This window comes from Galeopterus variegatus, unplaced genomic scaffold (assembly GCF_000696425.1).
Source record: "Galeopterus variegatus unplaced genomic scaffold, G_variegatus-3.0.2 Scaffold1846, whole genome shotgun sequence".
Taxonomy (NCBI): Eukaryota; Metazoa; Chordata; class Mammalia; order Dermoptera; family Cynocephalidae; genus Galeopterus; species Galeopterus variegatus.
In genome coordinates this window covers 130,693-158,249 of record NW_007727957.1, presented here as the reverse complement: position 1 = coordinate 158,249, position 27,557 = coordinate 130,693, and the positions used below count along the sequence as shown (strand labels likewise).

General features: G+C 32.6%; 1 protein-coding gene across 1 annotated transcript in view; it reads left to right on the top strand.

Moving 5' to 3' along the window:
* LOC103595788 (dystrophin-like) overlaps positions 1-27,557 on the top strand; it is a gene marked incomplete at its 3' end in the record, with an annotated part of 276,275 nt that overhangs the window by 142,254 nt on the left and 106,464 nt on the right. Inside the window, exons 7-8 of the mRNA XM_008579268.1 lie at positions 7,589-7,770; positions 9,037-9,168. Of these exons, the coding sequence (XP_008577490.1) occupies positions 7,589-7,770; positions 9,037-9,168 (314 nt within the window). The remainder of the gene's footprint in view (positions 1-7,588; positions 7,771-9,036; positions 9,169-27,557) is intronic.

Sequence of the window (27,557 nt, the reverse complement as noted above, 5' to 3'; positions counted from 1 at the left end):
TGGTAGTAGCCCTATTAAACAGCTACCATGGCATACTAGAAACAGGACATACATGTTCATGAGAATGGATTCTTAAATATTCACAAATTATGCCAACAGGTTGTTAAAATTTGGACAGCTTGAGGACGACTATGGTAGTAGTATTCACACTGTGGAGATTGCCAAACGATACAAATCAGGGATTATGTTCTTGTTGCTTGTTTGCTTCTTTCTTATTTTTCTTTTGAAGAACCGGTTTACCAGCTACCACCGGTTAGGATTTTTTTGTTTTTATTTTATTTTTTTGTCTTTTGTTTTGTTTGTTTGCTTGCTTGTTTGCTTGTTTTTGTTTGTTTGTTTTTCCATTTTCTTTGTCTTTAGAGTGGGAGCTGAGAAAGCACGTTCATAGGCTGAGAAAAGCTTGGTATTTCAATAGAAAACAGAAGTACAAATAGAGAGACTTGCCTTAATTGGAATGGTTACACATTAATTGTAACAGAAGGAAAGAACGAGTGGTTGGGTATAGGTATCAATATCTGATTTCTAGTGGAAAAACAAGGGAGTATTCTTTCTGATAGGTAAAATCTAAATATCCTCCAAAGAAGATAAGAAAAATAACCTAGCTCTTTCTCACTCAATATTCAAAAGAATATACTGTAGTCTTATTTAGGACATAGAATTTACATGAAATTTAATTATTTGTTTTATGTTATATGCATTTTGAAGATAATTGATTGCATTCTTTTATGTAGAAAGTTATCGCTTATCATTGTCTTCATGTTTGCTTATTATATGATTTTTGATGCTTATTCTTTTTTTCACTTGTGCCTTTCTCCGTCATTGCTTCACATTTGATTATCTTCACTTCTGTGCAGTTCTAAATTATATATATATTTTTCACATTGGGTGCTATTTATTATTCATGTATATTGTTGTATTTATCAGAAAGCCCAAATTACATTGGTGGAAGCCAGAAATCCCAAATTCATACTCAAATAACATTTTATTAGTACTCTTAAAATTTTAGATTGTATCTCTGTAATTTGAAAATGTATTAAATTTTGCCACTTGTTTATTGTGTTTCATCAGCAGTGCTTCGAAACTATGCAAATGCATGCTGTTCTGCCAGTGCCTTCAGTTTTTAGTTAGAATACTACAAAACTTGGGATTAGTTCATGAAAACCTGTTTTGCCATCAGTTATCTTATAACTAGTTTGTGCAGTTTGTGTGTGCTGGTGTTTTTCTAAACACTGCACCCCTTCTTCTGATGTTGCATATGATACGTGGTGCTTCCATGACACCATCCATTGTAAATGTTTTGTGTCTAAGAGAGTCACACCAGGGTTGTATGCTATCAGTCTTGTCCAATAGTTCACTGGTTTCTTCCCTAAAGAGTTTGGAGTAGGAGCCATTCTAATTATAAAAATGGTAAATTGGTGTCATGTTTTACATATGGTAGGCACCTCACAAATATTTTCTGAAGGTATCAATGAATGCAAACTCAGAAATTACAATTATGTGACAATTGGAAAGAAATCATGACAAATAATATATAATACATATTGAGCATTTGTTCTGTGCATTTATTTCTCTCTTAACATCATCCCTAGCTATTTGCAAGATACTAATATGACTCATTTTATAGCTAAAAACTGGGACAAAGCAAATTAATTAATTTTATCATAATCTCTTACCTATTAGTGGCAGGGTTATGATTTGATGAAAGTATGTTTTCCTCAACAGGCTAAGCTCTTTAATATGTAATGGGTAAATTTTTATATATTTTTTTCAAAATAAAGCTGATTTTTACATATACTTTTTGCCTCCAGCTAGGCATCATTGAAGGATTTATCACAGAAGTGCCCTTAAACCATCAGGCAAATTTCCAAATCCCAAAACATACCAGAAAAACCATAATAACCGATGAAATTTATGTCACATGAGATTAACATCTCTATTTTGGACTCACTGTTTATCAACTATAATTTCTAACACAATAAAAAATGAGGTTGGAGAAATAGAATATTTTGTGTTAGTCAAAAAGATAGGGGGTGGAGTTACTTCTGAAACTTATTGCACTGTTTCTAGCACTAGGAAAAAAGAAGTCAGTTTGGTTAAGTCAAAAGCAAAGCATAAAAACAGTAGGTGACAATTAAGGAAGCAGAGTTGAATGTCACTAAGTCAAAATACTTCCTTCTCAAACAGAAACTCCAATAGTTCTTCCCACAATAGGCATGTAGAGAGAATTGTAAGGAAGTACAAATGGTTTTCTATCAATAGTCTCCCACACTGACTAATTAGTTTCCATTTATTAGGTCAAGCTTGCTTCTATTTTCCTGGTTTTAGAGTATATGCACCAAAAAGTTGTTCTAAGGATTTTAATGGTCAAGGATATTATTTTTAAGCAAAATATATTTCAACATGGTAGAAAATTAGTGAGTAGCTGGCAAAGAGATAATTTTGAAATTTTGTTGCATTCTGTAATTGAAATATTACAGAGAGAACGTTTCACATTGATTAGCTGTACATAGCAGATATTGTATCTTTGTTTAAAAAACTATTCAACTTAAAGGTGGTTATTTGAAACTTGTAAATTTAAGTTCCACTGAGAATTTTCATTTAATTGACTTTTCTTCAGCTTCTGTGGATTTGTTCTCAGGTACTTTCAGAATGTTTGTTATTAATGCTACAGAATTCCCATTTATATTTAACTTCAAAAAATAAAAGCCCAGGAAAAAGACTGCATTTGTGAAAGGCAATTTTTATGATTTCAAAATTATTCATTTGTAACTTCCTTTCCCATTAGAATCGATTTTCTTTGAGAACAGATCTCTGGGCTCATTTATTTACCAGTGTATCCTTGAAGTCTAGAATATAGACTTGCACAAAGTAGTAACTCAATAAATGAGTTATTAAATATGTTTTTTTCAGTGTCATATTTTCACTACAGCAATTTTCATAATCAATAAAATCACTTCCAGCTATCATTATCTATTGGATTAAATACATGATATTTAAGTTCTATTTGCATAAGTATGTTTAGGATTTTTTGGTTAATAACCAAAAAGCTGAAATAGTTTTCAGTGTATCAGAGTATTTTGTAAGCACCTGATTTTCTTTTTTTTGTTTTGTTTTGATTTTCCCTGTTACATCCTAGTAAAGTATTATGCATTTTGAGCCACTGTTTTCTACTTGTACCAAGATAATGATGATAGTTTTCTGCTAGCTACACCATATGCATATTGAAAGGAATAATTGGATGTTTAAAAAATAGAATTGTTTAGTGTTTCTCAAGGATAAATAAAGGCCATTGCTTTTGATCATTAATTTTATTAGGAAACTGAATCATTTTCATCAACACAAATTATTTTCATTACTATATTTTATAATCCTTTCATGAGAAGCATTGTTATAAGATGATAAAAGCAACTACTTGGATCACTGAATAAAATGCTAAAAATGGATTAATTAAGAAGTACATAATTAAAGAAGGTAGAACATATCTTGCAGGATGTTAAAGAATTTAACATGTGAGGGTCTGTGCAAATGTTTTTCTTATTGTACATCCACTGTATATAGTGACTTATAAGTAGAAAATACAAATATGTACAATGAAGCACTGAATGTAAAATATTAACATTGAAAATAACAATCTAATACTTTAATGAATTATTCCATTGCTATGATATTGTCTATGACTTATAAATTCTAGCATTTAAAGATCAGATGACATTATAACATAAATCTCTTCACTTGCAAACCTCAACAGATAACTCACTTTACCTCCAGCAGTAAGTTTTTTAAAATTTCACATCTGTGTATTTGATTATTTTGAACCTACAGGTTTTTATTGTCAACATATATATTGACATATATTTAGAGCTATTCGTTTATGTCTAGTTTGTGACAAGTTTCTTCTCCTCAATTCATCCGTTCTCCTTCTCTTTCAAAAAGATAATTTATTATTTTTTATTGTTTTCTTTTTAGTACAAACTCTGTGGGAAATAATTGAGGTTTATTCTCATCATGGTTTCTAAATGACATCCTCCAACTTTTATGTTTTAAATAAAACTCTCTTAAAAGGCTGACCAACCAAAGCTTTGTAAGTGCGCATTTATATATGTTATCTCTGCAATCCTGCTCCTTTCTGATTACATATGATAAGCATTATAATCCAGTATTTCAATTCCTGCCTTTCTCTTGGCAGAAAGCTGCCCTGAGATTTAGACAGCGGAGCCTCTTGTTTAGATTTCCCAGAGGTGTTTCAAGGTTATGCCTGGCAGCTGGCTAATAGGACTTTCCCGAGGTTGACTGCCCAAGATAAGAATGGTTTTGTTCAAGGCACCAGTTTCATAACAAACTCATTCGCATTGACTTTCTTGAGGTGATGGCACACTGAAAGAAAACATTCTGCAAATTTGCTTTTATTGTTTCTTTTTGGTTATTGCAGATACTTTTATTACAACAAAGACTATGCTTATCTAATTATAAAATTAGTGTGTGTTAAATAGTTTGGAAAATATAGACAGGATGAAGTAGATAGAAAAAGAAAATTACTTTCATTCCTACCAGCACACCCACTTTATTAAGATCTTTAAGTATGTTTCCCTGGTCTTTTCCTTAAAAATTTTTGATATCTGTATAAATTACAAATTTTGCTCTGTTGGTGTTTTATTATAAGGTATTGATTTTAATATATTATCAAATATTCTTCAAAAACATTTTGAATGGATTTGTACTATCCATATACAGTTATATATTCAATAATTCTTTAATTCTTTAACTATTAAGCCATTTGGGCCAGTTAGCTCACTTGGTTAGAGTATGATATTATAACACCAAGGTCAAGGGTTCAATTCCCTATACAGGCCAGATGCAAAAAAAAAAAAAAAAAAAAAAGTTGAGCCATTTGGATTTTTTTTTCCTTTTTTTGTATGATAAGTAAACATATCTTAAATATATATTTTTGTATTATAAATATTATTTAAATTTTACATCAAATTTTACATAAATTTTCTTTTATCCTTTCCTTGGGATATGTTCCCTGGAGGAAAAATACTGAGTCATTGAATATGATGGTTTTTAAGATTTTTTTAAATGAGTTTTGATATACTCATTTAAAATCAGACTTTCAGTACAGTAATTAAAAAACGCACTTTCAGCAACTTCATTTCACTGAATGAAACTAAATTCTTAACTAGGAATGATGGGTTGTTTTCTTTCACAATACTTTTGTACTGATGTTTAAAAATCAATTATTTAATACTGTTAACAATAAGTTTTAAAATTTGAATTTCATCAAATTAGATACAAGATATACTTTCAACTGATTCAGTTATGTGAGTTAAGCAAAGCTATGAACTAGGAATTACGTATCATAGTCTTTTACATAAGTTTTATACTGAAGTTACTGAACATTTTCTCCAATTTATGTTTTCAATAAGTCTTCATATACAAATTTAAAACCCGAATTTCAGCATAGTAGATGGGAGATGCACTTTCAGCTGTTTCATTTCAGTGAATTAAACTAAATTCTGAATTAGGAGTTGTGTCATTGTCTTTTACATGAGTTTTATACTGACGTTTCTGGACCTTTTTTCCAATGCTGGTTTCCAATGGTTTTCATATATGCATTTACAATCAAAATTTTAGCACAGTAAATGAGAGATGATTTTCAGTGCCTCATTTTAGTAAATTAAACTAGATTCAGGACTAGGAATGAATTATCATTGTATTTTATATAAGTTTTATACTGATGTTCTGGACCGTTTTCCTAATTCTGGTGTTTTTAAGATTTTGATAGACGTTGCCAACATGTTTTTTATGAAGTTGGAAACAGCTGATATGCTTGAGCTAAGTAGCAGTTTGGAAAAATCATTGAAGCGTCTGCAATATTGATGGTTTTCCTTTTGTAATGTGTTGATAATTTGATAGGCAAAGGAATATATTTAAAAACCCACATCTTTATTTAATTTGCATTTCTTTGATTACTACTGTAGTTACATTTTTAAATATATTTAGTCTTGTTATTCCTCACTTATTAGAAATACAAATCACTATTATTCTAGAATATGAAGGTAATGTTTGGTAATTGAAGCACACTGATTGTAGGGGGACCATTTAGAAAATGACTTTGAGATCTCAGTCTTCAAAAACACTAAGATAACATTATCTGAGAGAATATGGGTAAGGTAGTGAGGCAGTATGATGCAATGACTGGTTCTAATCTACTTCTGAGTAGCTTTTGAACTGGCGATCAAATCACTGTGAGCTTCAATTTCCTCACTTGAAAAATGATGGAATTTTAAGAAATGATTTATTTGTTCCATTATAGACTCCAATGTCAAACACTTATCAGAATCAGTGTTATTGTTCATAAAATAAAACATTCTAGCAGTATTATAAGTTCTCAGAAGTTTTATTCTGAAAGGGCTTCAAAGATTAGATTAGCAGTTAAACTTTTGTGGCAATGGACACTTTATATAGTGTTTTAGTGCAAATATTCCTTTTATATAATTGTAAGTTCTTTTGGGGGGATTTAACCACTTCTCTCATTTAATACAACGTTAATGTCTTGTAATAAAAAAGTATAAGTCACATCCCATCATTTTCACACTCTTCAAATACTGTAGTACTCATTATCTATACAGTGTTTTTTAGTCAGTTGCTGTCTTATGCCATTTTCGTCGATTTCATCAATTCTCATCAATTCTATTTATTCAGTTTTTTAACAAATGTTTATGTGCTTATAGAGAGCCAAGAATTGGCCTTGGTTCAGTCATCGTAGGTGAGGATTATTCCCAAGTCATGAAATTTATTTTGATTTTTTTTTTTTTTTTTTTTTTGTCCTTTTTGAAACCGGCCACACCGCGCTCAGCCAGTGAGTGCTGTTAGCGCACCGGACATCCCTATATAGGATCCGAACCCGTAGCGGGAGCGCTGCTGCACTCCCAGCGCCGCACTCTCCCGAGTGCACCACGGGCTCAGCCCTATTTTGATTTTTATGGTAGAAATTTTTATGGTAGAAATACAGGGTTTATTTCAAAACAGAGACATATTAGCTTTTTACTACTTTAACTCCAGCAAAATTTTTTTTATCTTTTTTGTTTATTTTTTATTATTATGAATATTCATGAGATACAAATTACCAGAAATTCCATGAGGTGTAAGGTTTCTTTCCTCGGAGCCAAGGCATTAAACCCTTTTATGTAATTGTTTAATTGCCAATGCACCATTTTAATTGACATGTTACTATAGGTTTCCACGGGAAAGAAAATGTAATATTTTATTTTTGTTTCTTATCTAATGAAAGCAATTCTCTTAGGTGGTCCAGTTTGACAATTGGACTTAGGAAAAAACTATTCTGGAATGAAGTTTCTATGTGAACAAGGAAAAGAAATTAACTTTAGTGCTCATCTCATTGGTCTGCCAAATCGGAAGGACATTTTAGGCCTGATAATCATGTTCTAATTAGTCTCTGGAGGACATTCATGGACAATCGAGTGCTCATTAATCTGTCTTCTTCCTGTAACATTGATTAGTTCATTACCCTTTTAGAGTTCCAAATATAGAAACCAAAAATTGATGCCTGATGTTAATGTGCTTACAGATGTTGCCACGACTTATCCAGATAAGAAGTCCATCTTAATGTACATCACATCACTCTTCCAAGTTTTGCCTCAGCAAGTGAGCACTGAAGCCATCCAGGAAGTGGAAATGTTGCCAAGGCCAGCAAAAGTGACTAGAGAAGAACATTTTCAATTACATCATCAAATGCACTATTCTCAACAGGTAAAGTGTCCAAAGGACAACTAACATCAAAGATGTTTTCTGTTTTATATGCATTTTAGGTGTCATATGTTCAAGTGCATGCCTGTGTGCACACACACAAGGGTACTTCAGAAAGTTCATGGAAAGATTCGTATTATCTTTTAATTCTATTTTCCCATGAAGTTTTTGAAGTGCCCTTGTATATAATGTGTATATACGTATATGTACACACATATACATTATATGTATACATAGCATTTTGTGGGTGTGTGGGTGTGTATGTACAGAGAGAGAGACAGAAAGAGACTATATAAACCTTTTACATTTTATCTGATATGGGCTACAGTATTTTTTTCAAAGCCTATTGTTATATGGGCCATTTTATAAGTATATAAAACACAGACTCTTTTGTGTTTGCATTGCATAAAATGAAATAAAACAACAGGCAAACTTATGTACATATTAACTTGAAAGCCTCCATCAACTAGAGCAAAGAACAAAGAGCTAGAGCAAGAGCAAACACAAAGGCAATTACTCAATAATAATTTATTTTTTTTAATTTTGGTGTCAACTTATTTATGTATTAACACATTTTGATTATTCAAAGTATCATTTTTAAAAAGAGAAAAGTGGTTCAAAATATTTCAAATGAAAATTAAATGGACAATAATATGATTAAATTCTTTATTATATCGTTGTATAGAAACCAGTGAGATTCTTCAATTACATTCGCTTGTTATCACTCTCAACAGTGGATATTTTGTGTGTTTTCTAGTACTTTCCTAGATACAAACAATGATGAAAAAGCCTTTAGCAAAATTTCTGCTGAAGGTGTGGAAAATTCTTAGGCCTAATTTTCTCACTCTACTGAACTAGTTCTATATTTAGCTTATGAAAGCTTTAGTTCTTTTCAGGATATTGACCTGATGAATTCTGGCTTTGTTTACTTTGGGTTCAGAGAAAATTGTTTTTGGATGCTTGTTTTTGCCAGTTTATAGAGCACCATTCCATATAAGTGCTAAAGTTATGTCAGCATGGCATCCTCATATTTAAATCTCACCGTCATATCTTCCCAGATTATCTGTTCTCCAACATGACACTGAGCAACACAATTTTTGGATTGTACCAGTTTCTAATATCACTTATATATGTTTAGGATTGAACATTTCATCTCACCATTTCCATGTAATATTTTGTTTTCAAGTGTGTTGGAAAGTAGTCCTTCTGGGGTTACTTACGCTGTCTCCTCCTCCTCTTTGTCCCCCTTCCTGCAACCCTTCTCTGCAGATCACAGTCAGTCTAGCGCAGGGCTATGAGCGAACTTCTTCCTCTCCTAAGCCTCGGTTCAAGAGCTATGCCTACACACAGGCTGCCTATGTCACCAGCTCAGACCCCACAAGGAGCCCATTTCCTTCACAGGTCTGTCAACATTTACTATGTTCTACAAACCAGAGAACTTCTTCCAAGACAATCTAACATTGGTTTTGCTTGTTTGAATTTTTCAGTGACATTTTTCTCCTCCATCAAGAGCTATTTTGCTTTCTCACTTTTATTAGATTCTCTCACATAATGCTGCTCTGTTACTGCAATGTCTCTAGGTTTAATATATTTTGATTCTTCATGAATGGGGATTCTCATTGTAGTAATTTGTACTTTCATTATAAAATTACTTGTAAAATTCTCTTTTGCAAAGGCTACCAGTGGTTGTAAAAAACAAGAAGCTCATCAAAAAGTTTCTATATATAACTTTAAAAAAGTGCTGGCAAGTACATGACAATTACTAATCACACTGTTTGGAGAAATTTTTCTAGATATCTGATAGGATGTATATACTCTAAGTAGATGCTTTCATTATATTTTCATTCTGCAAAAATGTATTTATATTCTATTTAAGAAAAATATAACTGCACACTTCTTCGTACGATCTCCTTTAATTTTGCTAACTTAAACTTGTATATAATAGGCTCTGTAGTATTTAGAAGAAAAAGTCACGCCCAAACCAGGTCAGATTCTAGGCATCATTTATTACTGTGTACATGAGGAATCTTCTCAATAGAGTTTTCCACCCTCGTAATATTGTAGGAAATCTAAAATTACAGTAAATTATAACCATATATATATATATATATAACAGCATGGAAATTAAATGTGATAGAATTGTAAGATTTGTGAGTGTTCCTTTGTAAAAGAAAGCTTTATTTATTTGGCTCAGTGCAGCAATTTGAAAAGTTTTCAAGGAAGTGATTTTTGTCAAAACTTCACTATGAATGAAAGTTTAGAAATTATAGATCTGATCCTGTTGGTAAAAAAAGTATACACTTTTTGGAGACTCGTTCTTTTTTTTTTTTTTTTTCAAGATAGTTGTATGCATTTAATTAGTGATTTCTTTGGCAGTTAATTGGTGCATGAGGCTGAAAATTCTAAACACTGAAAGATTCCTCCCCCCACCACCAAAACAAACGCATCTATTTTAGGGCATGATTATCCCCTTTGTCTTTGGCTAGTTTTCTTGAAAAGCAGATTGGATGAGAAGTTTGTGTGACTCAGCCTTGTCTTCAATTAAATCTCCATCCAAGTTTTCACAAAGTCTAATTAATTGTGTAATCTTGAACAAGAAACTTAACCAGTTTCCTCATTATCAATAAATAATAATAATTCTGCCACAAATTATTGAGTGTTTACTCTATGTCACATATGTGCATTTATGAACTAATCTGACCCTTATAATATACCCAAGGGATGGGAAATGCCATTTTTATTTCCATTTTAAGCTTAAGTTTTTCCACCCTTCTCTCTCCCACTCTGTCCCACCTTCTTGACTCTCTCTCAACTCTTTCCAGACTCCCTAGGCTCTTTCTATCACCACCATTCCATTGAAAACACCAGGACTTAAAGCATAGGTGCTACATTCTAAAATAAAGGATCATAAACTAAGGCAAGGATAGAAGGTTTTTCTTCCTCATTATCACTTTATTAAGCTGCCTTTTCTGGGTTTGCTCCAATGCCTATTCTAACAGCACATTTTTACCTCATTACCACCTCATTAAGGCATTGCTCAGGTATGACTTTTTAATGAAGTATTTGCAAATGAACTTAAATTTTGCTATACTCTATTTGTTCACTCTACCTTTGTCTAAATATTATCAAATACGTAATATGTCACAAAGTATTCAGCAAATGCAGTTATCTGTTTTATTTAACCTAAGCCATTGAAATAAACCTAATGTTTATCCTTTAGAGGAGAAGCAGCAAAAATCACAAGAGATGTGAAATAATATATTCTGACTGTTACTAAAGGAAGCACATCCAAAGATGATGTTACACCTAGTTAGGTTTGATAAGTTTATTAACTATTCACACTAAGTTTTTTCAAGAGTCTGAGAGGGACTGAACCTACACTGCCTCCTACAGGTTGTATCTGCTCCACTTCAAATGAACTCAAGACAGACCAGATTGTATTACATAGGAAGGTTTTATTCAAGTGTTTACTTGATGTTCTACAAGGAAAGATGAAGTTTTCCAAAAGAGGAGAAAACCAAGTGGGTGACATGGAAAACATAAAGGTCATAAATTATCTTCACAGGTCTAAGTATCGTAGGAACATCAATTATCCTCATCTTCCCCAAACATGGAAAATCTGATGTATACTCATTGCAGTTTGTGAAGCTGTTTGAGGTGAAGCAATCTGACCTACCTCAGGATCCTTGCATAGGAATTAGTTTTCCTCATAATTTACCAAAAAGAAATACTATCTGGTATGAGCCCCCAACATCCCCTCACTGTATTACTTAAATACCATCCATCCTTGAATGGAGGACATCCTTTTCATAGTTATATTTAATCCTAATTTTGTGACTGTGATCATGCCTCTCATTCTGCTCCTCATCTTGTATAAAAAAACCCCAATCTCTCTTTCATGTTCTATTTCCTTCTCTTTCCTGGAGCCTCATCTTGTCCAAAACTTCTGCAGACACATACACCCATGTGCATGCCCCCTCTCCCCAAACATGCTACTCTGCTTTATCTTGCTAATATACTATTACGTGACTCATTCTCTCACTGGCAGCCTTCTGGAAAGTAGTCTATGTTTTATTCATTTTATTTATTTATCGAAAAATTAAGTATTCTTAGTCACTGAATCAAATGGCTTTTATTCAGCTGTCCTGGCTTTCTACCATCATTAAAACACTTTCCTCATAGCCTCTAGATTCAGTTGGTTCTTCTCCCTCTCATCTGTATTTCTTTCATTATCTGGCTCTTTCTCCTTTTTCAACTCCCTTAGCATAGGAATCTCATGGATGATCCCTTGACCTTCTTATCTGTATACTCATTTTCTTGTCAATATGATTTAACCTCCTGGCTTAAATCTGTATGCAAATGACCATTGTATCCATGTCTTTACCACTTCCAGTCTCTTATAACCACATTTCCAACTCTCTGATATGTATTTATACCTTGATGTCCTCTGATGTCTGAAACCTAGTATGTCCCCAAGTGAACTTTGTTTCATCGCTCATACACCTATTTTTTATCCTTTTCAGTATGTAAATAAGAATATGACTCAATGGTCATTGAAGCTTACATGAGACATACTCCTTCTTCTCTATATTGATCTGGTATTCAATAATGAGACATACACAGTCAAATTTTTCTTCATAACATTTCTCCATTAGGTGATGTCCCCTCAATTTTCATAAATGCCACTCTGGTTCAGAACCTCAATTTCTAGACTACAGAAATAGCTTTTCTATTGCTATCACTACCTTTAGCTTAACCCCCTCTAAACCAGATTCAATTTCTTTATTCACAGCCCTAATAATGTCATTCACAAAACTTTCTTCACTTTCTTTGCTTATGTAAAGAGTCCACTCTCCTAAATTTCATCAAAATGCTTTATGATCTATTAACGATTTATATTTTCACCCTTATTACACACTTATCTGTTTCAAGTTTTCTTCAAACAAATTAAGTCACTTGTTCTCCTTTGTAAGTGTCAAGAAATTCCCCTGCTATGTGCCAGGTACTATTATAGAACCAAGTAAACAAACACGCAAAACAATTCCTGCCATCATGGAGGGTATTTGTTTATGGGAGAGTTCAAAATATAAAGAATAAACAGTGTAATTAAGTAAAATAGTATGTCAAAATTTATGGCAGTAATATAAAGTAGAAACTAGTAGTAAGCAAACAAATAATAAAATAGGGAAGAAGAATGTGCAATATACAGTGGAAGGAAAGTTAAAATTTTAGTTTGGGTAGCTAGAGAAAGACTCACTAGGAAGGTAAATTTTGAGAAAAGATTGGAAGGAGGTGTGGGTATCTGGGGGAAGAAAATTCCATGAAGAGAAAACACAGGTAATGTAAAAGTCTTGAGTTGTGAGGATACTTGGTATACTTAAGCAAAGATATGAGTGAGGGGCCCAGTGATAGGATATTGTGTCTGGGATACAATAGAGAACAAGATGACATTGGGCTTTGTAAATAATGGTGAGGACTTAGGCTTTTATTTACCAGTGAAATAGAAAGCTATTTCAGGAGTGACATGAGCTCACATTATCTCAACATAGCTGCTATGTGAAGAACGGACTGAAGGGAACAAGAATAGAAGCAAGGAAACTAGTTAGAATACTACTGCAATAATCCAGGCAAGATATGACAGCAGCTTGAGTCTGGATTACTTCATTGAGAATGATATATAGTAATTGAATTCTGGATATGTTTTTAAGGACAACCTATACAATATGCTGATATAATGTGGAGCATGCATTTGCTGTATTATTTGAGAATATTTAATTTTGTTATAAAAAATAAAAACTAAGAAGGTGAATAAAACTTCTGAGGCATTAAGCAAAAGTTGTAAGTAAACTAGTAGCTTATGAGATATGGGTAAAACTGATGTGCTAAGTTTAGCTAATGAATAAGCAAATATGAAAAGAAGTCATAATGTGTGTTTAATATAGACAGATACTTAGTAACCTATTACACATGTAAAAATAGATGGTATAGATGATGGAATATACAAGAGTGTCACTTACAGAGAAAAAGAGATTAAAAAATCATAAAATGTGATCATATCACCTCTGGGCTGACAGATATATCATTACTGAATTGGCCATCTACTGATGTTACTTAATATAGTCCCATTATGGCTCTTCATGAGCTCTACGTAAAAAATTCATACACATCCCATAGCTGTTCAGCAAACTAATTGATGAGCAACAGCTAAAGGCCACATGCACTTGCCCCTGCGTCCGTCTGATAGAGCAAGTGTATGTTTTGGCCTCAGGCACCTTCTGTCTTTTGGACCCCTTGTTCAAATCTTAGCTCTAGTTCTGTCTACCATACCATCAGCAGGGAAGGTGGGTATAACAAAACACATGAACATTGTACATACCAAGATTTAAATAGTGTGGTCCTTCTAACTATTTGCACCTTATCCTAATTGTGGTATGCTCCCTACTTCTTCCCCCTTGCCATATGTTTTTAACTCATCAAATAAGTGGTATGATTTGAGAATATGAATTTGATTTGTGAGCCTTTCTGTTTTGTGATCACTGGGATGGCATACCTGATAGCAGAATTGGATGCCACCGTAGCATCAAGGCCATTCCCCACCTGATGTGGTAGGTGTGATTTATGAAAGAATTAAAGAAACCAAAGATTACTGCAAGTTTTGGGCTTAAGCAACTGGCAGAATGGAGTTGCCACCGACCAAGATGGGAGAAACTGTAGGAGGAGCAGGATTGGAAGTGAACATTAGAGGGTTAGTGTTAAACATGTTAATCCTGAGATGCCTATGAGATTTGAATAAATGTAAACAAGAGGTCCTAGGATCAGAGTCGGGGATAAGTAATTTGAAAGTCATCAGCATATGCATATAGATAGCATTTAAGTCCATTGGCCTGGACGAGATCATGAAGGAAAAAAGAATGGATAGATAAGAAATTTCTGGACATATATGAGAAGGTATCTGCAAAGGGGCTGAAAAGGGTGTCCAGAAAGGGGAGAGAAAAAGGAGGAAAGTGTGGTATTCTGCAATTCAGGAGAAGAAATTGCTTCAGGGAGAGGAGAGTGTCTAACTGTAGTAAATATTGCTGATCAGGTCAAGTTACATGGGTATTGAAAATTAACCAGTGAATTTAGCAAAACATCAGTAGGGTGGGATCTCTAGGAAATCCTGACATATAGCAGTTATGACAGTGGAATTACTAATAACACCCCTATTTACTTTCAGACTTTTCCATTTATACCAATAAGTGATATGCTCACCCTATCTTATATTCACTTTGATAAGAACAATTTCAATTGTGTGTGTGTGTGTGTCTGTGTGTGTGTTGGAGGGTGATGCTTGAAGTAGGTTCAAGAGAGAAAGAGAGAGACTACCTGCATTGTAACACTTAAAATTAACTACACTGAATAACTGATGTCATAAAAATATGGACAAAAGCATACTTCTCCTGGTATAAGCCATCTTGGTAACTGATAATGGGTCTGCATATTAGCTTTCTGTTAGTTCTGTAACAGATAATCACAAATTTAGTGGCTTAAAACAACACAAATTTATAATCTTATAGTTCGGTAGTTCAGAAGTCCAACAACATGGGTCTCACTGGGCTGCAATCAAGGTATCAACAGGGCTGCATTCTTTCTGGATGCTCGAGGGGAGAATCCATTTCCTTGCCTTTTCCAGCTTCTTGAGTCTGCCCACATACCTTGGCTCATGGCCCCCTTCCATCTTTAAAGCTAACAAGGGCAAGTTGAGTTTTTCTCATATCACATTACTTGAACTTTTGTCTCCCTCATCTTCTTAAGAAACATTTCTGGACCTTTATGACTACACTGGGCTAACCTGGATAATCCAGGAAACTTTACATATTTTAAGGTCAGTTGATTACTAAAATTAATTTAATCTGCAACCTCAATTCTTTATTGTCATGTAACGTAACATATTTACAAGTTTCAGAGATATGACATAAACATCTTTGGAGGAGGTGTGTTTTTCTGCCTACCATAATCTAAAACTGTGTCATGCACATCTGAGAAAGGCACCCATTATCTGCAAGCTAACAATAAGTCCATTATTTCTGGGATCTTTTCCTTTCTGTCTGTTAGCCTGGATTTCAAGACCTTCCCTATTCCATCTGGCAAACCTCATCAATTACTCTCCTCCTATATGACACTCCCCCTTACATCTGGATCCCACCTTATGGTTTGCTTTCTAATTAAGCTATTCAATCAGTTTACTTCCCACCACCCTCCCACTTTTTGCCTCTTGCTCTTTCTCTCTTTCACGCATGCATACCAATCTGCACATCCTCTCACATCCACACAGGGATTCTCTATAATAATGACTCACCTTACATTAAATGGCAAGTTTCAGGATTTGAATTAATTGAAGGAAGTAGTCTCATTAAAATCTCTATATATCAATTTCTGTTTGACTTATTTTTGCTAGAAGATATACATGAATATGATTTAAAATTAGAAAAAAAAAGATTGACAATGAAAATTAAATGTTTTTTCCACCTATCCCACCCACTTCTAGAATGTGTGTGTGTGTGTGTGTGTGTGTGTGTGTGTGAGTATATAATTTAAGGTATTTTTCTTATTGTGAAAGAAACTGAGCATCTTTACATGTGCTTAAGAATTAATAGTATTTTCCTGTGAAATTTTCATATGTTTACCAATTTTTATCAATTGGAATAATATTTCCTATCAATTTATAGGAATTATTTATATATTAAATTAGCTTTTCTGTGGTATAAAATATAATTTTTGCAGTTTGTTAGTTGTCTTTTGAATTTATTTGTGGTGTTCTCTTTCCATTCAAAATATTATTATTTTATGTGGTTGGGAATTCTTTAATTTTTTGTTTTATGGCTTTTTTTGTTGTTATTCCATGGGAGAGGGGATGTCATATTTGAAAAGGGCTCTGCTATTCAAAGGGTCTTTATAAAACTTTCCCTTTGTTTCTTCTAGTTCTATTTATTTAAAAACTTCGATCTTACTAAAGCTGTGTAAGTTGCAAAAATGGGAACAATGTTAGTATTTTCCTTAAAAGCTACCCAGTTGTTGAAACCATCTATTGATTAATGCACACTGATTATAATCTAAGTACATGCCTTTTTTAAGAATGAGTGAAAATATCTTAGAAGCTACCCTAGCATATATTCTCCTACATCTTATTGGACAGGTTTATGTCACATCCTCATGCCTAAACCGGTCAGGTAACACAATATACTGTCTACCATGATTGGCTTAAACTAATCAAAAGTCAGGCATCTATGGCCAAATGGAACAGGGTGATTTCTGAATCAAATCAGATTCCGTTAGGAAATAAGAAGAGAGGAAAATGGATTTTATGTAGGCAGCCAGCCAGTTTGTGTTAACTTTCCCAGGGCTTGGTAGAATTTGTGTCCAAGGTCAGAAATTTCACTATTACCTGGAAGTCCATTGAGATATACAGAAACATATACACTTGTTATTCCAGAAGCATGGAATCATACATTTCTGAAATCCTAAATCCTATATCGTTACCACATTTACTCAGAGAAGCATCAGTTGTTGAGAAGGAAGAGCGCTAGTTGAGCAAAGAAGGGGGATCACAAATTCTGACATCAGAAAGATGTCACATTCCACCTCCATCACTATCTAACTATATGGCCTTGAGAGCATTTTTTGCATTTTTGAGGCCTCAGATTCCTCATGTGTTTTATGAGTAATAAATTTAACTCATAGAGCTATTAGGAAGGTTAAGTGAGATGAATTTTATAAAGAGCCTTTCATAGTATAGGCACATTACAGGTACTCAGAAAAATGACAACCTATATAACGATTAGTATTTTAAATATATCGGGTTAGATGAGATTTTTGTGGTCTGATCTGAGGAACTTAGTACATTTTTATCAGCATTTGTATGGGAAGATGCAACCTGGGTTCTAAACTGATTTGTAAATAAATATTTGAATCACAACCTATGTAGACTTTGGCAACTTCCTGAGTAAAGGATTCTAAATGAATGAATGAATGAATGAACAAACGAATGAATGAATGAATAAAATAATATAATAAAAAATAAAAAATATATATGTATGTATGTATGTATGCTTTTTAATTCTAAAGTTGTGCATCAATCTTGGAATGATGCAAAGTGGCACACAGTAGTGCTTTCTTATAGAGCAGAAAAAAAAAAAAAAAACACTTCTAGGTAGTTTTATGTCCAGTGATCTGGTGTGGGGAGTGGGTAGGGGGAGAGGAGATTTTTCACTCTCTTTGCCATTGTCCCCTTCCAGCACAACTTGTCCCTTAAACTCATTGAAGATTGTATAAAAGAATTGTCAAAGAGGGTGCAAAGTCAGGCAGTGGGGAGCACTTCTTAGATTAAAAGCATCATTGATCTGTTTCGAGAAAGCCTTTATACTTTCTGACACTACTGAACAAGTGACCTAGAAACAGAAATGTCAAGTTTGAGCTCAGCAATCTAGATTGGTGCACGGAAGACTTCTGAGCAAAATTTTACAACTGAAAAGAACCTTAAAATAAATACATGTAATAGTATTACTTTTAACAGATACATGCTTACCCTTCAACATTTTTTTAAAAATTGTTTTATTGTGGTAAGAATACTTAACATGACATCTACCCTCTTATCAGATTTTTAACTGTACAATACAATATTATTAACAATAGGCACAGTATTGTACAGCAGATCTTGAGAAGTTACTCATCTTGCATAACTGATACTTTACGCCTGTTAATTAGCAGCTTCCTATTTTCTCCTCTCCCAAGCCTTTGGCAACCATTATTCCACTCTCTGATTTAATGAGTTTGACTATTTCAGATACCTTTTATAAGACGAATCAGGCAGTATTTGCCCTTTTGTGACTGTCTTATTCCACTTAGACTAATGTCTTTAAGATTCATCCATGTTGTAGATATGACAGGATTTCTTTCTTTTTGAATATTAATAATATATATATATGTACACACATTTTCTTCATTCTTTCATCCTTCCATGTACACTTAGGACGTTTCTACATCTTGGCTACCGTAAATAATGCTGCAATAAATGTGAGAGTACAAATATCTCTTTAAAATAGTAATTTCAGTTCTTTTGAATAAATAACCAGAAGTGAACTTGCAGGATTATATGGTAGTTTTGTATTTAATTCTTTGAGGAAACTCTATATTGTTTTCAATAGCAGAAACATCATTTTTCATTTCCACCAACAGTGTAAAATGATTCCAGGTTTTGCACATACTTGCTAATGATTATTTTTTTGTAATAGTAGCAATCTAACATGTGTGAAGCAATATCTCATTCTTCTTTTGGTTTGTGTTTCTCTTATTATTATTGATGTGGAACATCTTTTAATATACCTGTTGATCATTTGTATGTTTTCATTAGAGAAATATCTATTTAAGTCTTTAGTCCATTTTTAAATTGGATTTTTAGTTTTATTGCTGTTGAATTGTGGGAGTTCATATTTTGGAAATTAAACACTTTTCAGATATATGGTTTGCAAATATTTTCTTCAGTTACACAGGCCAACTTTTTACACTGTTGCTTGTTTCCTTTTCTGAGCAGAAGGGTTTTTTTTTTTGTTTTATGCAATCCCAGTTGTCTACTTTTGTTTCTGCTGCCTGTGCTTATGGTGTCATGTCCGTGAAGTCATTGCCTAGATGAATGTCACAAACATTGTCCCTATGTTTTCTTCTACTGTTTTTCAGGTCTTATTCTCTGTCTCTTTGACAATAGCAAGTTGAACTTGGGTGAGATGATATCTCAATGTGGTTTTGATTTGCATTTCCCTGTGTGTTGATTTTGTATCCTGCAACTTTACTGATTTCATTTTTTTTCATTTTATTTAAGGGAATCTATCTATTGTTTCATATTTGTAAAATGATGTCATCTGCAAACTGGTATAAGTTTAATCTTTTCCTTTCCAGTTTAGATGAATTTTATTTCTTTCTCTTGCCTAGTTATTCTAGCTAGGACTTACAGTACTATAGTGAATAGAAGTGGCAGGAATGGGCATCCTGGCCTTGTTCCTCATCTTAGAAATAAAGCTTTCAGTTTGTCACTGTTGACTATGATGTTAGCCGTAGTCTTTTCAAATACGATCTCTAGTATGTTGAGGCAATTTCTTTATATCTGTAGTTTGTTGAGAGTTTTTGTTTTTAATCATAAAATGGTGCTTAATTTTGTCAAACACTTTTTCAGTATCTATTGGGATGATCATGTGATTTCTTTTATCGTTTATTCTATTAATGTCATGTATCACACTAATTTATTTCATATGTTGAACCATTCTTGCATCCCAAGGGACAAATCCCACTTGTTCATGGTGTATTATCCTTTTAATGTACTGTCGAAATCAATTCGTTACCATTTTGTTGATGATTTTGCCTTCTATATTCATCAGGGATATTAGCCTGTAGTTTTCTTGTGGCATGGCACGTTTTTCTGGCTTTGGTGTCAGTAATACTGGCCTCATGGAACAAGTTTAGAAGTGTTCCCTCCACTTCGGTGTTTTGAAGGAGTTTGAGAAGGATTTGCAGTAATTATTTTTTAAATGTTTGGTAGGAATTACTTATGAAGTCATGTTGTCCTAGTCTTTTCTTGGTTGGGAAATTTTGGAACACTGATTCAATCTTTTTACTTGTATTAGTCTGTTCATACTTTCGATTTCTTCAGAATTCAGTCTTGTAGATTTTATGTTTCTAGGAATTTTATCCATTTCTTCTAGGTTTTCCAGTTTGTCGGTACCTAATTGTCCATAATTGTATTTAATGATCCTTTTTATTTCTTTAGCATCAGTTGTACTATCTCCTCCTTCATTTCTGATTCTATATATTTAAGACTACTTTTTTCTTGGCTAGTCTAGCTGTTTGCTAATTTTGTTTATCTTTTCAAAAAACCAACTCTTATTTGCATTGATATTTTCTATTATTTCTAGTCTCCACATTATTTATTTCTGATCTAATTTTTTTATTGTTTTCTTCTTTCTGCTAACTAACTTTGGGCTTAGTTTGTTATTCTTTTCCTAGTTCCTTGAAGGATAAAGGTATGTCATCAACTTGATATTTTTGTTCCTTTTTAATGTGTTTGTCATCCTAAACTTCCTTCTACGTACTGCTTTTGCCACATCCTTTAAGATTTTGCATTTTGTTTTTTACTTTCATTTGTTTCAACATATTTTCTTTTTTTTTTTCCAATATATTTTCTTATTTTCCTTTTGGTTTCTTCTTTGACCCATTGGTTGTTCAAAAACATGCTTTTTATTTTTCCTGTTGATTTTTAGTTTTATTCCATTGTGGTTGTAAAAAATATGTAGTATGATTTAAATCTTCTTAATTTTTTTAAGGATTTATTTTGTGACCTAAAATTATTTGTCCTGAAGAAACTTCTATGTTGGCTTGAGATGAAAGTATATTCTGCTATTGGGTGGAATATTCTGTATAGGTATCTTAGTTCCAATTGGCCAGTAGTGCTGTTCAAGTCCATTGCTGCCTTGTTGATTTTAAGTCTGGTTGTTTTTAAGTCTATCCTTTATTAAAAGTGGGGTTATGAACTATTGTACTACTTTAGAAGTATCCTAGTGTATTGCTATCTATTTCGTTTCTCCCTTCATTTCTGTCAGTTTAGAAAAGGGAAAAGAAACCCATCTGATTAGGTAACATCATGTGAAGTGTTTTAGAGTCAGGTTTTGAGTCAGTCATCCTAAAATTACAGCTGTAGATTTTATTCATTTATTGTTCAACCAGTGCATATGGAGCAGACTATATAATAGAACTCTCCTAGGTGTTGAAATTAATTCAGTGAACAAGATGGAAATGGTATCTGCCATCATGACACTTGACTTATAGATAGGGAAAGAGACCAAAAACATTTTAAAATAAAAAACTTAAAATGATTATAAATTTTTAGAAACACTGTGAAGAAAACAAAGAAGGGCTAAAATTAAATAATAATGATCATAATGGGAATGTTAAGATTAAAGGAGCATTCTGGCGATAATAGTCCAAAAATGTGGAAGCTTGTAATAATAACTTTGTGTAAATTTACTCTGAATAAAGACCACAACTTATTTTTTATCTTATTATTTTATTTTAACTTTTCAATACACATTGTATTTGATTTTCATGACACTTTACCCATTCCTTTTCCCCTCCCTCTCTCCCCTCCCCCCTGGTCATATCTGTTCACCTGCCTTAACAAGTTCAAGGAATTGTTGTGATTGTTGTGTCTTCTTCCCCGCCGTTTATTTATTTGTGTGTTTATTTATTTATTTTTAGCTCCCACAAATAACTGAGAACATGTGGTGTTTCTCTTTCTGTGCCTGACTTGTTTCACTTAATATAATTTTCTCTAAGTCTGTCCATGTTGTTGCGAATGGTAGACCATAACTTATTACCTCAGAGAGACAGTATAATCTAATTTTTAAAATAAAATATATTATTAATATTTTAAATAGACTTATTGACTGCTAAGTACAAAAAAAGACTGCCAAAAAGCTAAACTGATTTTGAGCATTTTTAAAAAAGCATAGTCACATTACATTACTCTATTATAGTATTTTTTTTAAAGACTACCAAGTAAACAGTTTCTGATAATTAATAAAAGCATTGAGCAATACACCTTCAAAAGAAGCCTTATTTAAGGGAAAACCCTAATTAAATCCAAAACTTTTATAAGGTTAGTATAAGCAATACACATCATTTGTTCTATTAGTTGCATCTGCACTTAAGAAATGTATTAAATGCATATTATGTAACTTGCATTTATTATTTCTGATCTTCAAAACAACCTTATTAAGATTTATCTCCATCTTATAGATTAGGAAACTGAGGTTTAAGAAAAGATCAAATATTGCAAGAATGTTATTTTTTTACTTAATATATAAGTGATAATTATATATAAGAGCATGGACTTTTTCTGTCACACACATTATACATATATTTCCTGTTTTGCCTTCTGATTTATTCTATTCATGCTTACATAGATGTACTTAAAATTTTAATGGTGGCAAACTTTTTACAAAATAAAGTGTATTCTACATCTAAGATATTCAGTTGAACCTTCCCTTGAGATGAAAACAAGAGGACGATAGGAAGCTAATATCTCGGTGGGACCTGAATCTGCCAATTACCCTCTATAACTAAGTTGTCTTCTCTATAATGGAGATAATTTCACCTTTACATGGTGGCTAAAATAACTAAAACATAGTGTATGTGAGAAAAGCCTTTACTCACCTTCTTACACATCAGGCACTCAAAAAGTGTTTAAGGGTGAAGACATACTTAGAGTAATACAGGTCAGTATTCCTGCATTTTGCATTATATTTATGAATTATAATGTAACCTTAAAAATAACCTAAATCCAAAAACATAGAATGAAAATTATCCATTTTTATATTTGGTAAAGATACTTGGAGTTTCGGGAAGAGATGATACATGATTTAATGAACCATGCTGGAAAATGAGTCTTCCCATCTCTTGATACCAGAGATAGATCCAGAGGTGCAGCTATGGATAATACCAAAATGTTGTCCATTTCTGCAAAACATGGATATCTGAAAGTTTCCATTTAGCTTATGTTCATTACATTTTATGTTTGTTTTTTTCTTTGTTGTTATTGTTGTTCATAAAGGTCGAATGAATTATTGACTGGAACCGAGTTAATCTCTTTGCATTACAGTGCTTAAACAGGTCAAGTGGCTTATTTGTAATCATTAATAGATTGTTTGGATCTCCTCATGAAGAGTGGATATAGTATGTCATGTTTAACTTATTTTTGGCTTCTTAAAGAATATCAATGCCAAAAGTTTATTTTGATACTTTTTTAACAAATCAAATAAATCTTTGAGGAAGTAAAAATTGTGAGTTAAAATTCTGATTCAACTTCTTACGTGCTGTGTGATTCAGCTGTTAGTTTCTTAGTGTACCTGTGTAATGCTTAGTTCACTTATATAATACTACCTTAGCTCACCTGTGTAATACAGGCATGTGTATCTTGTTCTCATTATTATTATCATATAGCAAATCACCTGAAAATGTAGTAGCTTACAAAAACAACACTCATTTTGTCATTATCTCTCTTGATTCTGGAGGTCAACTGGGCTCGGAGCTTCTCATGTAGTTGTAATAAGATAGTAGCTAAGGGTGGAGTCAACCTGAAAGCTTCTTCACTCACGTGTTCAGTAGCTCATGCTGGGACTTCAGCCAGAGCAGTTAGCTAGAACACCTACATATGGCCTCCCCACATATTCTGCAGTGCCTCACAAAATACTGGCTGTTTTCCAAGAGCAAGTGACCAAAAGAACACCAAGCAGAAGCTGTATTGCTTTTTGTGATTTGGTCTTGTAAGTCACATAGTGCAACTTCTGCCATGGTCAAAAATACACCCATATGCAAGAGGAGGGAACATAAGCCTAACTATTGATGCAGAAGTTACATTGTGAGAAGAGTAAGTTTCATCTTATTGTATCCATCTTAAAAAAAAATACAATTTGTCATGACTTACAAGATTCTTACAAGGAAGAGAAATCAATTGAGAAAAATAGCCAGCACCTTGTATAACAGAAGTTCAATAAATTATACTCTATTTATTGGTGACTATACTTGTTTAAAGTAAGCTTATACAGATATCCGGATATCCAGGCTCCTGACTAAGAAGTGTGGGAATTTCTTTGCCTGTAAGCATCATAGAGTAAGCTCTGCAATAGCTGATCACGTGCTTTCCAACACAAGTAAAATTTCAAATTTACTTGGAAAGAGTTTATATGTGTTATTTAATATCAAGTGTATTGAGTAGGTAGTGCCACCTCCACACTCTTTACTTTACAGTTGAAGAAGCTGAAGCCCAGAGATACTAACTAAGTCATGTAACTAAGGTCACAGAGTAAAAACATTGTATCTAGGACTTTGGTTTCCTGAATTCTGGTAAATATGATTTTTTCCCTAGAATTGTAATTATTTTAAGATAATTTGCCACATTGCTCCATTTTCTATTGAACAACCTCTAGTTTCTACATTCATTAAGTAATTTGACTTTATGTTTTGTATTGATTTTATTATTTATTATAATCTATTTTGTTTTCAGAAAGTAGTTTTAATATTTTTAATCATTCGTTCCTAATTAAAATTATTAACCCTATTTTAAAAATAAAACTATACTTAACATGTGGTAGAATCAACATTAAGATGTATGATAAGCTTGATTGAAAACTTATTTTATACAGGTATATTTCCTAATGTATAATTAGTGGATATCCGTGTCTAATTATACTCTTAGCAGAGAGTAAGAATTTTTAGAGAGAGCAGAATTCCATTAATACATATTCTAATACATTGTGGTCTTGGCCTATGACTAGTATCAGTACAAAAATGTAATGATTGGTTAATCAACATAAAATTCTTCCCAGACTTGCAGAGCAACATAGGGCCTCTTAGAATGTGACACATGGTAAATTCAAAGTAGATGGGTATCAAATCTTCTGGCAAATTTTTGTTTTCACTAAAACTTTACCCCCTTACGCATGTAAGGTAAAGAAAAATTATAAATTATTTTGAAAAGTTATCTTAGTTAGTAGTAATTGATTTAGGTGATTGTGAAATCAGCATGTAATTAGTGCTCATATAAAGTGTTTTGTTTATAATAAACTTTGATAAGATTTTAGTCATCACATGTTTTAAAACTATGAAAATGTTATCAATTATATTCTTGGGGGAATAGAAACTATCTTTGAAAGGATTAATGATGAGTTGATAGTATTGTTTTGTGACTCCTTATTTCCAGATCATCTACCAGCTGATTCAACTACAGAAAGCCATGTCCCTCTTTTACCTTTATCAAATCCAGATTTAGAAAATTAGCACTATAAATATTTATTTCTATTAATTCAGTTATTCACAGTGTAATGATGCCAGTGATGAGAGTTATATATAACTATGGGATTACTTCACAATAAAATTTACTTACAGTGAACATTTATGAAAATGTTTATTAGGTTTCTCTGGGATCTTTGGTTAATTTAAAATCTGAGTGCATTTTATCTTCATTATAACATGTCCCAAGGAAATTTTTGGCTGAAAGATTAGCATTATAAAAAGAGTACTTTAATTAGAGATTTCTATATTGTGGGTCAGATTGCTAAATCCAGTGGCAATTATCTACTTCCTAAAATACATAGTTCTTTTTCCTGAAACATTAAAATTTACTTTATAATACTTCAAAAAGTAATTTAATAATGAAATTTGGATCATTAATAGAATTAGAAATAAGATGTGCCCATGGATTTTTCTACTTCTGTTTCATCTTTTAAATTTCATGTGAGCTGGATGATTAAGGATAAAGTCACTTTAACTATTTGATACCTCAAACAGTTCAGGAGCAAGTGTGCCAAAAGGCACTATAGTATTAGCATCAATTTACTAATTGTTCATTGCCCACCTGGTCCTAGGAGCCATAATTGAATGTGAAATAAAGTATCTATAAAACTCTTAAAAATCTTACCATTTATATTCCTTCATAATCTATGATTACAGTAGTTATTTATTGAGTGGATAAAGGTATTTAGCAAGGAAATTCTTGCATCATACATTGGTAAGAATAGATACAAGAAATATCATAAAGAAAGTTCAAAGTCCAATAGTGATTTGGGAAAATTCTTTGTATCATTTATCACATACAAAAAAATAAGAGACTTCATTTATAAATAACTCTGGTACATCAATAAGTAGAAGCAGAACACACTGATAGGAAAATTCATAAAGAACATGAGCCAGATAATGACAAAAGAAAAAGAAAGTGAATATATCAGTAGATATATAAAAGACATTTTACCTACCTAGTAATGAATGATATACGATGTAAAGCAATGAAATCATTTTTCCTACCAGATAGGCAGATTGAAATGGTGATAATACCAATAATTTTCCAGAGCATAATGAAACAGGAAATGTCAAGAGTTGTAAAAGCGTTTATGACTGAATAAATTGATGCTATCTTTCTGGAGCACATCTTTTCAATAAATTACAAAATTTAAATATGTGAAATCTTAGATGTTCATTCATACATTCGGAAATTTATCTAAGGGTATTAATCTGATGAGCATAATGATGTAAGTACAAAATAGTTAAAACTACTGGAAAGGGAAGGGGAGTGGGGTGGGGGACAGAGGGAAAGAGGTGGATTATTGGTTGCCAAGTTATGGGTAAATAGGAAGAATAAATTCTGGTGTTCTTAGCTTATTATAGCTAATGATATTGTATTGTATATTTCTAAATGGCTAGAAAAGAGGATCTTGAATGTAATCACCACAAAGAAAACTGTTGAGGTGATGGATATGCTGTCTACCCTAAGTGAATCATTGTACAATATGTGCTTGTATTGAAACAACACAGTGTATTCCACAAATATGTATAATTAAAAATTTTAAAAAAACAAATAGTTAAAACTTTTTTTAAAGAATGAAAGTTTACATAACACCTGAATATCCATCACTATGGGATTGGTAAAACTTAGGGTAGGTATATTTAATGCATTATCATGAAACCTTTAAGATTCATTCTATAGATGTATACTTATTACAATGTATAAAGATAGCTCTCATAAATTATTAGGTGAAAGGAGAATGTTGTAAATAATTTATAAAGTAGAATTATGCATCACATATGCATATGTTTTACATATATAGCAACACACAAACACTACCAATAGTACCAAACACTTATATAGGGTGCATGTTATGTTCTAAGTTATACATTCATATATGGGTTCTCTCCAACAACACTTTCCCTTTTAC